Source organism: Malus sylvestris, chromosome 12, assembly GCF_916048215.2.
Source record: "Malus sylvestris chromosome 12, drMalSylv7.2, whole genome shotgun sequence".
Lineage (NCBI taxonomy): Eukaryota > Viridiplantae > Streptophyta > Magnoliopsida > Rosales > Rosaceae > Malus > Malus sylvestris.
The window spans coordinates 19087872-19101854 of NC_062271.1; the positions used below are offsets into that span (position 1 = coordinate 19087872).

The 13983-nt window shown below is 37.0% G+C and overlaps 2 protein-coding genes across 5 annotated transcripts; one reads left to right on the forward strand and one right to left on the reverse strand.

Moving 5' to 3' along the window:
• Nucleotides 1–3606: 3606 nt before the first annotated feature.
• LOC126594449 (L-ascorbate peroxidase 2, cytosolic) lies at nucleotides 3607–6623 on the reverse strand. The gene is made up of 10 exons (XM_050260766.1): nucleotides 6462–6623; nucleotides 6102–6246; nucleotides 5821–5995; nucleotides 5610–5675; nucleotides 4952–5000; nucleotides 4783–4865; nucleotides 4585–4664; nucleotides 4266–4368; nucleotides 4067–4125; nucleotides 3607–3929 (listed from the first exon to the last, which is right to left on the reverse strand). The coding sequence occupies exons 2-10, from the start codon at nucleotides 6218–6220 to the stop codon at nucleotides 3911–3913; spliced, it is 753 nt and encodes a 250-aa protein (XP_050116723.1). The 5' UTR covers nucleotides 6221–6246; nucleotides 6462–6623; the 3' UTR covers nucleotides 3607–3910.
• Nucleotides 6624–7668: 1045 nt separating this feature from the next.
• LOC126594445 (uncharacterized) lies at nucleotides 7669–13289 on the forward strand. 4 transcript variants are annotated; one of them, XM_050260763.1, is made up of 15 exons: nucleotides 7669–7879; nucleotides 8005–8104; nucleotides 8408–8535; nucleotides 8615–8759; nucleotides 8904–9013; nucleotides 9243–9326; nucleotides 9406–9454; nucleotides 9561–9652; nucleotides 9807–9933; nucleotides 10154–10227; nucleotides 10307–11169; nucleotides 11488–11616; nucleotides 11692–12365; nucleotides 12454–12659; nucleotides 12947–13289. In XM_050260763.1, exons 2-13 carry the CDS (start codon nucleotides 8012–8014, stop codon nucleotides 12222–12224), a joined length of 2427 nt encoding a protein of 808 aa, XP_050116720.1. In that variant the 5' UTR covers nucleotides 7669–7879; nucleotides 8005–8011; the 3' UTR covers nucleotides 12225–12365; nucleotides 12454–12659; nucleotides 12947–13289. The 4 variants fall into 4 exon arrangements, with proteins under 4 accessions (XP_050116720.1, XP_050116718.1, XP_050116721.1 ...); XM_050260761.1 differs by having other exon boundaries at nucleotides 11692–12659; XM_050260764.1 differs by having other exon boundaries at nucleotides 11512–11616; nucleotides 11692–12659.
• Nucleotides 13290–13983: the final 694 nt, after the last annotated feature.

The window sequence follows — 13983 nt, forward strand, 5'->3', positions numbered from 1 at the left end:
CACTCTGCTGCTTTATTTCACCGCACAGCAGAAGCAGTTTTTTTCAAAACACAACAATACCAAACCAGCCCTAAATCCTATGATAATTGTAAACACGAAAATACTGTAGCGAATCAAATAAGAACACATGTACAAAATAATATTTGTATTAATGAATTTAGGATTTAGGGTTACAATCTCTGTTTACAAACTTGATCCTCTGATTCAATCTCCGAAGATGAAAAAACCATAGTATTGTTGATCTGAGGGTCGCAATGACTTGATTTCATATGAACGTTTGCTACAAGGATTTGACTTGTGGCTATGGAAGAGCCGACATGGGTAGTAGTGTTTGATGAATCTTCACGGGTTTAACGAAGAACATAGTGAGATTTTTTTAGTCTCCTTGAGCGTTTTGGGGTTTAAGTGTTTAGGAGCCTTAGAGTTTCAAAGCTTCAGCGTCTGGGCATGAATGGTTTTCTGGACCCCTTCTTTGTTTTGGAGCCTCGTATTTATAGACTCTCCAAGCCTTGCCTACGGATGAATTTGGCTTTCATTGTGGGCTTGAGTAATTGATGAAAGAACCAAGACTTGATTTGTGGGTCAGTTCATGATTTTACTCCATTAATTAATATTTGATTTAATTAAATTAAAATCAAATAATTCATTTCCGCCAATTATTGACACGTGTCTTTCTTGATGACTCGTCTGATTTTGATGAGTCACATCTATGTGTATGATTTGTGAGACATGGTGTCTGCCACGTATGCCCTAGCATGTTGAAACTTTAATGTGTTGGTGAATATTTATTTCACTGAAATTTCAATGTCTACAGTATTGCATCTGTGATCGAAAATATTAAAGATCTAGAGATTATAAATGCTCATGATGTGGTTGCTATTGTAAAGGGGTATGAGCAAAGGTTGGATAAACATGGTGAAAGTAGCACATAGGACATTTGCTAGCTTGAACATTGCATCTAAACCAAATAGGTTTGATGGTCAAGATAACAATGGCAAGTATCAAAAGAACTTTTAGCCAAGAGGAAAGCAATGGGGCAATAGGCTGAGTAGGGTAATAAGGCTATTATTCCTGTGAAAAATGATGCAAACAATGTCACAGATGTAAGTACTGTGATAAACTCCATTATGGAGAATGTTGGCTTAAAAACAAGGTTAAATGTCACAAGTGTAGTCAGATTGGCCATATTGCTAGGTACTGCAATTCGAAGAGAAGTGTACAACAAGTGAATTTTGTTCATTAGGTAAAGGAAATTGGTAATTTTTTTATGCCAGTCACTCAAGTGAAGTAAAGAAGCCAAATGTTGTGTTGTACACAGACAATGGATGTAGTAATCACATGACATCCAGATAGGATTTGCTTCTTGATATTAACAAAAATATGAAAGCCAAAGTCCAAGTAGGTACTGGAGTTTTAGTTGATGTTGTAGGGAAGGGAACATTGGTCATTGAAACAATAAAAATCATAAGATATAAAGGGAAGTAATTTTTGTACCTGGTCTTGTAGAAAACCTGCTTAGTGTAGGCCAGATGACTGAGCATGGCTATTTCCTTTTATTTGGTGACTGTAGAGTGGATGTATTTGATGGTAAGTCTCTAAGCAATCTTGTGATTCGTGTAAAACAAAAGAGGAGTAGATGTTTTCCTTTTATCTTTAGTACAAACAAGCAACTTGCATTGAGTACTAGTGTGGAAGACTGTGCAAATGTATGGCACAAAAAATATGGTCATGTAAATTTCAGGAGTCTTAAGCTATTGCAAAATTAAGGAATGGTATTGGGGTTGCTTAAAATCCAAGATAATGAAGAAGTGTGTCAAGGGTGTGCACTTGGGAAGCTTCACAAAGAGCTATTTCCCAAGGAGACAACTTGGAGAGCAGAAGAACCGCTTGATTTAGTGCACTCAGATGTCTGTAGCCCTATGCAGGTTCTAACCATGAGTGGAAATTTGCACTTTCTAACATTCATTGATGATTATTTAAGAAAGTGTTGGATTTACTTTATGAGTAATATAAATCTAAAGTGTTTGGGATATTCAAGAAATTTAAAGCTATGGTTGAACTGCAATGTGGTTATTCACTGAAAAAGCTAAAAATTGATAAGGATGGAGAATTCACTTCCACAAAGTATAATAAATTATGTGAATCTATTAGCATGGAGAGACAACTCACTGTGTCTTACACTCCACAACATAATGGAGTTGCAAAAAGGAAGAACTTATGGCTAAAAGCATGCTGCATGAGAAAGAATTACCCTACGAGCTCTGGGGTGAGATAGTTAACACTGATGTCTATCTATTGAACATATGTCCTACAAGTGCTTTAGACAATTTTACACCATTTGAGGTGTATAGTGGAAGAAAACCTGAGATTAAACAATTCATAATATTTGGTTCTTTGTGCTATTCCTTAGTACCAAGAATCTAAGGCACAAACTGGAAGAGTCAAGTACAAAAGGAACTTTCATTGGATACAGTTCATGTGAGAAGGGGTAAAGAATTCTAAATCCTATTACAATGAAGGTGATTGTGCTCAGAGATGTGTTAATTGAAGCAAATGGAAAATGGAATTGGGATGAGAACAAAGTGAAAGAGATATGTGCTCCTCTAATTGCTTCTGAGTGTAGAGAGATTAGAGAAATTGAAGAAGTTGAAGAAGATGAAACTATTGTGAGACAAGTAATACATGAGGTTTCAACTAGCTCAGTATCTCCTACCTCTTATGAAGGATCTTGTTCTCAAAGTGCAGCCGTCGTAGGCAAATGAGGTCTGTTGATACACAAGCATTTGATTCAACTCTTCTCAAATAGAGAAATCTCGGTGGGGTGTATGAGCACTACAACTTATGCATTGTTAAACCTCAGAACTTTGATGAGGTTGCCCAGGATGATGCTTAGAAAGTTGCAATACAAGAGGAGATGAACATGATTAAGAAGAATAAGACCTAGGAATTGATAAATAGGTCACTTGACAAGCCAGTAATTGGAGTGAAGTGGGTGTACAAGACTAAATTGGACCTAGATGGGTCAGTTCACAAAAATAAAGCTAGATTAGTGGCAAAGGACTACGCACAAAAGTTTGAAGTAGACTATAATGAGACATTTGCACTTGTTGCAAGGCTAGATACAATAAAGACACTGATTGCTCTTGCTACAAAGAACAATTGGCAGCTATTTCAACTAGATGTTAAACTTGTATTTTTGAATGGGGTGCTTCAAGAAGAAGTGTATGTGAATCAATCAGAAGGCTTTGTTGCCAAAAGAGAGGAGGACAAAGTGTACAGGCTACATAAAGCACTTTATAGGCTAAAGCAAGCACCAAGGCTTAGTATGGAGAAATTGATGCCTATTTTGAAAAGAGCAACAATGAAGCAACTCTGTAAACAAAGGGAAAAGAAATTGCAGGAATGCTTATAGTGTCAATCTGTGTGGATGACATCATTTACAATGGGAGTAGTGTTGAATTGATGGAAGAATTCAAAACTGACATGATGAACAAGTATGAGATGACTAATTTGGGTTTGCTGCAACACTTTTAGGAATGGGAGCTATGCAAACTGAATCAAGTATGTAGCAAAAATTTTAAAGACCTCATATTTTTACTCCACTAATAAAATAGAAACTTACTTCAATTGGGGAACTATACCGCCATTAAAAATGTACACAATGCGATATTATAATGTAATCTCCCTAGCATTGTTCTTTATGAGTACACATATGACAATGCATAATAAGCAGCAAATGCTGCCATAGTATTATTTACCACACTCACAAGCCAATAAAAAAAAAAAAAAAAAAAAAAAAAAAACCTTCCATGGAAAACAACATACCAAATCTTTTACAATCAAATATTAATTCTAATCTAGAAGAAAGGCACAAGCCAGCACCCCCAACCAATTTACAAATTACAATCCTTTACTCAGCATCTGCAAATCTGCAAAAGAAAGATGTAACACGAGTCAAAATTTTCAGATCTATAAATAAATTGAAATACAAAGATACAACCTGAACGACTATCAGAATAATAATGGAAAACAATAAAAAGTACGGTTCTAAGTTTCCAGTACTCACCCAAGCTCGGAGAGCTTCAAATGTGCTTCAACATAATCAGCAAAGAAGACGTCTTCGTCCTAATTGAAGCAAAACCAAAGAAACCAAAAGTTGGATCAAACGATCATCACTGCAGGAGAGCACATGCATAGACTGCATATTGCAAGCCGTAATTTACTCATATTAAGTGGAATACACTTATACACAATTAGATACAAACCGCAGCATAAGTCTCGACAAGAGGGCGAAAGACTGGATCCTCCAGAAGAGCTTTATCTGATGGCAGCTGCAGAAGGCCTTCTTTCTCTCCATTAAGAAGCTCTCTGTTTGGAAAAATGATAGTAAATCAGACTGACAATTACTACTTAACTCTTGATTACCATCCTTTCCTTATCACATTTACAAATAGTTAGTAGTACCAATATTAACATATACATAGTATAGATGGGATAATTAGATGACTTGAGTGTAAGATTCCATTTAATCTGCAAAGTGCTATTAATTCAGCAATGGTAAAACTGAATGGAATGAATCTTTACTTGAAATAGGAGTTGTCGAAAATAAGAGGGTTCGTTGTCCAGGGTCCCTCGAATCCAGAACGCTCCTTGTGACACCTACCCTGCAAAAAAAATTCCAAATACACAATCGTTCAGTAGCTGTACATGTATGATATCTTAGGAATGGTGAACTCTACGGTAAATTATACAGAAAGAAGAATGTGACGTTCATGCACAGACCAAGGTGTGTCCACCGGATAATGCAACAATGTCCTTGTCACTAAGTCCCATGTGTCCAAAGACATCCCTAAGATGATCCGAACCTAGAGCACCAACACATAACGAAATAATTAGAGACATTCATCTTACAATCAATCAATTGAAATTGCAAGATTTAGCAGCTATTAACCTTTGGTGGCATCTGGCAAACGACCTTCTGGTGGTGGTTCTTGTTTATCCTAAAATTAGCACACAAGGTTAGATGATTCTAGGAATAAAAACTAGTTAGACCAATGATTATTATTTGACTCTATCCTTAAGTGTAGCCTCGTTTAGTGGTTTGGATTGGATAAGATAACTCACTCGATTTGTTAAACTAGAACGAGAAATGGATGCCAACTCCCAAATCTTATCCAAGTAGTCGTAGGTAGAAGATGAATACTTCTCCCTTCCTCACCTTCCAATCCTACCAAGGTGGAAGGCCTTCATATCTAATCCATCTTCTACCCTCAACTTTAACAAGGTTTGGGAGTTCGAATGCATTTTTTGCTACATTAAATCTAGCAAGCTATCAAATTCAATCCAATACTATCTACCAAATGAGGCCGATCGAAGAGTGTAAACCAAATATTGCATTGTGGATGTCATTAGAGCCAAATTTCAGCAGACCAAGTTCTTAAATCCTACCAAACTTCTGATTATTATAAAGGGGTAACAAAATTAGTGAAGAAATCATAGTGTATAAGTTATAAATAAACCAAAATATAAAATTTCCATTCACAATATTGGACATTAAACATAATAAAAAAAATCATAAAGTTGCAGAGAAAAAACAAGGGTTTACTTACTGGTCTACCAGGGTGGAAAGGAATCTCAGGCCCTCCTGTAACTTCTACAGCAACAACTCCAGCCAGCTTCAATTCACAGCAAAACACACAGAATTTCATTATTACGACAAAACTAATCACATTAAAAACAAGATTAGGATTCAATGATTAATTTAGCGTCGACTATTGCTTGAACAAGTAAGACGAATTCTCTTAACGGTTAGATATATACCTGGTAGAAGTCTGCATATGAGAGGATCGGAAACTGCTCCTTGATCGGCTCCAAAAGCCTAACCGCGATATCAAGACCGTTGTTTGCTTCATGAGCGAGCTCCTCCGGGTGCCTGATGGTCCCAAACGGTCCTCCAGTCTTCGTGTGTATGTCAAACGTACCAGCTGAGTGCCATCTGCGCCCATCATTCAGAAGTTCCAACATTAAACACCAGCTCGATCGTTGCCAATGACAGAGAGTCAAATTTTGATAAATATAGACAGAGGGTTCTTAGCACTTACGCCAACCGGAGGACTATCGGAGCACAGTGCTTCTCGGCGATGAGCCCTCGGAGTTTTCTCTTGCATTTTTCCACCGCCTTCTGGTATTCCTCACTCACAGTCGGGTACTGTTTCACCATGTTGTTGTCAATCAATCGTTTCACACCTAAAAATTATATAAAGCCAATCATATTACTCAGCACGATTATTTTTCAAATCTCATCGCTGAACTGATCAAAATCAAATATTTTCGAATATATATCTATCAAATATTAACCATATCCAGTAAATAATGATCATATAGTGATCAAATACTGAAAAACAATCTTTTACGTACCAATTGGAATTTATAAAAAAAAAAATAAGCAAAAAACAACTTACAATCAAAAGTACGTAGCTAGAAAGAAGCAATTGCCACGGATTTGAGCACAGCGCAGGTCTCAGTAGAGAGTTTCAGACACAGAACAAAGTGCATATATAGGAAGCGTATTTTGGGGGGACGAAGGTTCTAGCGATCTTTTTTGTATCCGGGTGCTGAACCAACGGCCGGGATCATGCCTAGTAAGCGAGTGCTGAGGTGTTCTCTTGCGGCGGGAAAGAAAACAGAAACTTGGCATTCGTTGGGCCACGTTTCGGATGGAGAGTGGTGTCGAGGTGGACTGAGATTTGTTCTGTTGGTCAAGGGGGTGCTAGTTGTTTCGAGAGAGAACTTTTTGAGTTGTGATTGGATCATTTGAGCAGTTTCTAGAGACCATTACAATCTAAATTAACCATGCTATCGAGTGGAACATATAAACACGAGTGGTTTATAACTCAATTGATTAAATAGCGTTCATCTTTACTTTTAAAATTTCGTGTTAGAATCCTTTTTTTATAGTTTAATTGAGTTTCTTGTAAATTATCATCTCATTTGTTAAAAAATATATATATAAACAGATAAATATACAAAAATACTACTTTTACCACATATTTGTATCATCATTTGAACAATCTCTCTAATAGAGATGGGATCCACATGTATTAGCAGGTTCTACTTTTATTAGAGATATGGTACAAATGATGGTACAACTAGATGATAACTGTAGCATTACTCATAAATATATGTTAAAATATAAAGGGCTTTAGCAAAGTTTGATTGTCTACGTACCAGTTTTGAGTGAAGACAATCAATTAGTGTATTTGAGTAAAGTTTTAACTTGTTGAGAAAGTCATTGTGCTTCTTTAATTTATTTGCCAGCATTTTTTATATATATACAAGGATCCTCCAACGTAATCATGCATGGATAAAAGGAAGTTTCATCAAAACATTCTCAGTACTATTTATTTTTAACGAAAAATGATATTTTTACTTTAAAAAGTCACTCCTAGTATTATTCACTTACAACACATTTTTATTTTTTTTATTAAAACTCAAAATTTTGAAACTTTTGTCACAAAAAAAGCCCATCCCAAAACGCCATGAAGCCCAAGCTCATCACATAATTTGCAGTCAAAGCCCAGCCCAAAAAGTAGTTTGTCGTTCGCGGTTAGGGCAAAACCTTTTATAAACGTTAGAAAGACACGTCATGAATCGAGTGACACCGGTCACTCAACGCGCAAAAAGCCACCAAAAACCGCTCGCTCGGCCTACACGAACACAAATCCAAAACCTCAAACCTCTTCTCTCTCCTCTAGCTCTCTCTCTCTCTCTCTCTCTCTACTTTTCCGTGCTTTATCCTTTATCCTATCCAGGGTTTCCTCCCCCGCACTCCATTTCCTGCTTCTCGTCCTTCTCCTTCTCCGTCGCACACTGTGAGTCTGTAAGTCTTCGCTTCAATGCCTCTGGTCGACGTCGTTTGGATAGTCCCATTTCAGTGTCAATGTGCGATAATTTCGTTGTCTGGGTACTGAATTTGTAATGTTTAAGGCATTGTTTGTTTCTCAGGAAAATCATGAGTGAAATCGGAGAGAAAACGTGTCCGATATGCGCTGAGGAGATGGATTTGACGGATCAGCAGCTGAAGCCGTGCAAATGCGGTTATGAGGTCTGAACGAAACACTAACCCTGTTCACTTGCTCGTTTTGTTTATCTGTAATTTTTTAATTTTGTTGCAAATAAGAACTTGATTCTCTCTCGTTGCAATGTGTGTACTTACTGGTCGATTTTTAGTGTTAAAAGTCTGGATGGATGAATGTGTAAATTTGATGACATTGTAATTCGAATAATTAGCGAAAGATTTGATTTTTCGGTTAGTTTTTCACGGTATATAACTTTGTGTTCTGATTTATGTGGCACTTCTATGTGGACTTACTCGAATTCCTTAATTGTTCACCATTTGCGGGCGCAGGTATGTGTTTGGTGTTGGCATCACATTATGGAAATGGCAGCGAAGGATGGAAAGGAGGGTCGCTGTCCAGTATGCCGTACACCTTATGACAAAGAAAAAATTGTTGGAGTGGCGGCAAATTGTCAAAAGTTGGTATAGTTTCAGGTTAATGGATGTTATTATGTGACAACTGACATTTGAGGATTGAAACTGTTCCCCCTTCGACAGGTTGGTGGCTGAAATTAATGTGAAGCGGAAACAGAAAAAACCCAAGGGATCTGAAGTAAAGAAGCAGCATCTTACTGATGTTAGAGTTCTCCAACGGACCCTAGTATATGTGATTGGAATACCTCTTAACCTAGCGAGTGAAGACGTGAGTAGCTATTATCTCATTGCTCTCAAAATATTTAAGTAGGGACCTAGTGTGGACATAATCTGATGTCTTATTGAATTTGTATAATCTTGTACTTTCATAAATGTAATTCTGAGATTCAATTTTTTCCTTCGGTTTTACTAGCTTCTCAAGCGAAGGGAGTATTTTGGCCAGTACGGAAAGGTTTTGAAGGTTTCTATCTCTCGTACAGCAAATGGGGCTATCCAACAGGCTCCGAACAACAGTTGTTGTGTGTAAGTGTGCATACCACTTTCAATGTCTTAACTTCACCTGCTTGATGTGGAATGTAGTATTTAGTTAAGATTTTCTTTTCTTCTAATCAAATATTAATAGGTCATGATTCTCTTTTTTACGTAATTATGTCATTTTGGTAAAAGTTTGTTTCTTTCTTCGGCATGGTGGCTGGTTATCAATGGTATATACTTCTTTCTTTTGTAATAGTGGTTCAATTCCTTCTGCTAGGTATATATCATACTCAAAAGAATATGAAGCAGCTCGGTGCATTCAATCAGTACACAGTTTTGTGTTAGATGGTCGATGCTTGAGGTAAGCCTGTGTTGTTATGCATTAAGATTATGGTGCTTAGATAAGCAATGTTTGACTCTTTTGAGTTCTGAATTTGCAGGGCATCTTTTGGAACCACAAAGTACTGCCATGCATGGTTGAAAAGTGTGGTAATTACCTAAGTTATTTCATCTGTGTGAGTTTTTTTTTTTTTTTTTTTGGCAAAAGTAAAATTTTGTTTTATCTTCTTTGAGAATAATTCTTTTGCTGGTTCAGCCTTGCAACAATCCAGATTGTTGGTATTTGCATGATTTTGGTTCTCAGGAAGATAGTTTTACCAAGGATGAATTGCTTTCAGCCTTTGAAAGGTATATGAGAGGTGCAATCCCACATATATTCTGTACATTTGAAATATCCAATAGATTTCAATGTGTGCATTATGCATTTGCCTTGTTTGCGCTTTCATGGTTCTTTTCTCAATGGTCAATATTATATTTTAACCCGAACACTATTGTTTCACAGGAGTAAAGATCACCAAAATATCGGTGTTACAAATAATTTGAATCGGCATTCAGTGAAAGGCTTACCTCCCCCAACTGCTGAGAATAGCAAAGCCGAAAGATCATCAGCTACTAAACATCCATCAAATGTAAGAGTCTGCATGTGTTTTGGTTTGCTGATTTGTTTGTGATAATTAGTTACATTATAGTGCCAGAAAAGGTAAAAGGCTTTTGAAAAAAATGTATGATGTCATCAAGATCAAGGATTGTAAGAATCATAAAACAATGCATGATTACGAGTTTTAAGTTCTGGATGCTTTGTTATGCACTTCAATTATATTTAACCTTTGATATATCACATTTCAACAGATTACTTGGAATGAGGTTAAGAGTTATCGTGCAGATGGTGACTCCAGAACATCTATTCCTGCAATAGCACCTTGGTATCTAATCTCATGATCTGTGGCATCTTAACTTTGATCCTGTGTTTGACAACTAATTTTGTCTGGTTATCTCTATCAGGGTCATGCAAGTCACCCCTAGTGTGCCCCCAGCAACAAGTTCTCCAGGTTCTGAAAGGCCTCTTTATCAAAATCCTGAGAAATCAAGTGATCTTCATCCCCTTTCATCAGAAGTGGTACGCAATGAAAGTTCTACCCACAATGTAAGATCTGAAGAAAGCTGTGAGTGGCTAATGACCGAACAGGTTATCACCAAAAATGGTCAAGCAGCTATATCAAATACAACTTCTGGTGCTCTAGCAGAAAGAGCTCCGGTCAGTGTAACTTCCAACAAAAACTTATGTTGTCCATCACCAAACAATGGCATTGAGCGGGATAGCAGGGTAACATCCACCAACTTGATCAGCAACAACAACAGTTATTGTTCATCATCAAACTTATCAGATAAATCCATTGATATCCAAGGCAGTAGAGTTGCTGAATTGTATAGGACATATGAACCTACCAGTGTGTTACCTGAGATGGGATTAGGGAAGTACTCGAGAGGGTGTGAAACCAATAAGCCCAGCATTCACTGCAGTCTTTCTCCAGATATAGGAGAGAGTGGCATAATCTCAAGTATTTTGACTATGGACTTGGATGCACCTGACGGTTCTTTATCTCCTCTTCACAATCTTGTAAAGTTGTTGGGTGAAACTGATAAAGAGTGCAGTCTCCTCAGAGTACAAAATTCACGAAAACTGCTTGATAAAAAGCAGTCCAGGTTCTCATTTGCTCAACAAGAGGATTCTTGTGATAATAATATATGGAATGCATCCAAGGACTACGCCTTATCTGATTTGATGGGCAACAAGGAGTACTTAGTAGATGTAGAGTCTAATAAGTTTCTTGGGGTTCCTTCTTTTACATCTTCTAAAGTATCAGGTTTGTATCCGTTAATAAGCTTTATATATATTTCTGTATAATGATGTTTGCGCTGTCTGATGAACTCTTTTTTACCCTTCTCTTGGTTATTTGTTTTTGCATATAGAGCTGGTATAATTTGCATTTGTAGTTCATGATTTGTAATTTCTCTTAAATCTCTAGCTCAAATTTATAATTTCTTAGCATTTTCTGGAGCTTTATTCAAATACTCCTCTCCCCTCAGCATTGTTTAATATCCTCATTTTTATGTTAGAATATATGAATATTCAAATTTAATATTTTTTTCTTCCATTTCTCTGTCATATCTGACGGTCACAGAAGTTCCTCGTTCAATTGCACCAGGATTTTCAGTGCCAAGTAGAGCACCACCTCCAGGGTTTTCTTCTCCTCCAGGGTTTTCTTCTCATTTGAGGCCTAGGAGGGTGGATCAGGCTTTTGACAGTTCAGGTTGGCTGGTTCTTATGATGTTTTGTGAATTTTCTTTCCAAGATTTATTCTAACCATCCTGCTTCTGCCTTACAGTGAATCACTTGTTGCAACCATCATGTATACCAACTGGTTATTCTGGTATTAATGGGAATGTCGAGATCAATGATCCAGCAATTTTGGAAGTCAGTGAGGAACTATTGGCAAGAGGGTTGATGAATAAGAGAGCAAATTTATCTCAGTTTAACTCTTCTGAGCCAGATGCTAGGCTCCATATGCTGAGACAGCAGACAACTTCTGCCCCGCAGAACTTAGAATGTCAAGACCACTTCATGAATAGATACTCTTACCTAAATGATGCACAAAGAATTACTCCACAGCAGCCAGATCAATTCCAGCCCAATCCATCTTCATTTGTGCAACCCACCAGTCAACACTTAAGTGACATGCATTTATCAAATAATGATTGGGTGCAATGGAATCGGGTCAATAGTGTTGCCGATCTTGGTATATCAGATCTACTGAGAAACGATCGACTGGGATTTAACAAGCTCATTCCCTGTTATGAGAATATGCAGTCTCCAACAAGTTACTTCAGTCATCTAAACAACAGATCATTTGAAATGTGAAATTTTCTATTGCTGGAGTTTCTCTTTCACGCTTGACTGGGGTCAAGTGTGACTGAGTGGATTACCCGGTTGATGTTAACTTTTCCCATGTGATGGAGCTTCATGTTTTGAGTTCTATCCAAAGTTAATAAGTATTGCCTAGTAAGGATCAACCTTTGTCTTTCTGTTTGTTGGAATTTGATGTTTCCCGAAAAGACAGTAACGGGTTTAAGGATTACTGCATTGACAGAATGGAACACTCAGTGGGAAGGAGGTTTATGCATTCATTTGGTAGTAAGAGGCCTCGAGTACCGACATTCCTGGTCTGTCTCGTAAGTGTCAATGCAGTGAAAAGTCTCCATATAGTGAAGGCACATGTTACCTAAGCAAGGAAATGGATATGCTATCATTGGTATGAGGGAACACAGATGGGCTGCTGCAACTTCTAAAAGCAAGGTGAGTTAGATTAGATTTGTGATTGACGAGTGATATACGTTGCGGTGTAGACTATAGTGACTGCACTACGGCATATGCTTAGGCTGTATATTAGTTAGTATGCAAGTATGACATCTGTCCGAATATATTAAAGAAAATCATAAATACGGTCCAAATGTCTGAAAAATTCCCCTTATTCCTGTAAATTTGGTTTGTTTTTGTTTGCGGAGAACAAATTAAAGTTTGCATGTCCAGAAAATTGCTACTCAACATAGTAATTAGTTATTTGTCTTGTTTTGCTTTTGCAGGCAGAGTTGAGGGCAGTGATATTAACAAGTCCGTCCGTGTTTGTTTACTCAACTCAGTGGATGAATCTGATGTTACCCAATATCGACCTTTGTTAAAGATTGATTACTTTCGCTAGTGAGCAAGTGTATAATTGCGACAAATGAATGCTGAACTGAAAGTTGAGTTGGTGGTAATGATTTGGCTGAATGTTATGGCATATACTATCAGAGACCGTTAAGAGGGGGAGAGCCTTAGGCTAAGGCCCTTGGCTATCCCCGAGTGTGTACACCCGATTCCGGTTAAGATGTTCTGTATTAAGTAGTACTCTAGAAGTATCATTTGTGTACATCTTTGTTTTCTTTATTTCTCCTGTTTTTCTCATCCATTTCTAACCCTTGAACTATTACTTTATTCTAATCTCTCACCCACGTCATAATTTTATTGCTGGTTATAGGTGACGAGTAAGAATTGATGATGAAAAGATTAATTTACTCTTACTCTTGAATTTGATATAATAGAGAACGGAATCTAAGAGTAAATGGTTAATTGGTTGATTTCAAATAGTTCTAATTTATCGAAAAAATAATTCTAATGGGTCAATTTAACTAAAGTAATGATTCACGGGTCAAAGCCACGTTCCCTTCTTTTATAGGCATTTTGCTTGCACGCATCTAATGTAGGTTTGCTTTGTCAGGGTTGGTCCAAAACATTTGCCTTTTCTAGGTCATTGGGGACAATTATTTTACTAATTAATAACTAATATTATATATATATATATATATATATATATATATATATATATATATATATGTTTGTAAATGAAATTGAGTTCATGTCATTAGTCGTAAATAAATCACAAAAAAATAGAAAGAAGAGGTTAGAAAAATATTCTATGAACATTACAAAGGCAGAAGAGGAATTTTCGAAAGGAAGAAACTGCTTTAACATCAAACTGGGTGTCTTGGGTGGGATAGAAAAATGAAAGCATAGAATAAAAAGCAGTATGTCATCTTGACTCAAGGAAGTTGAATCGAGGATCGGAGGATGGTACGATCCC

Coding starts and splice junctions, on each gene's coding strand:
- LOC126594445 (XM_050260761.1), top strand. CDS start 8,012: ATGAGTGAAATCGGAGAGAAAACGTGTCCGATATGCGCTGAGGAGATG. Junction 9,455..9,560: donor ATGCATGGTTGAAAAGTGTG/GTAATTACCTAA, acceptor TTGCTGGTTCAG/CCTTGCAACAATCCAGATTG. Junction 11,617..11,691: donor TCAGGCTTTTGACAGTTCAG/GTTGGCTGGTTC, acceptor TCTGCCTTACAG/TGAATCACTTGTTGCAACCA.
- LOC126594449 (XM_050260766.1), bottom strand. CDS start 6,220: ATGGTGAAACAGTACCCGACTGTGAGTGAGGAATACCAGAAGGCGGTG. Junction 5,676..5,820: donor CATATGCAGACTTCTACCAG/GTATATATCTAA, acceptor TGTGAATTGAAG/CTGGCTGGAGTTGTTGCTGT. Junction 5,001..5,609: donor CTTTCCACCCTGGTAGACCA/GTAAGTAAACCC, acceptor TGCTAATTTTAG/GATAAACAAGAACCACCACC.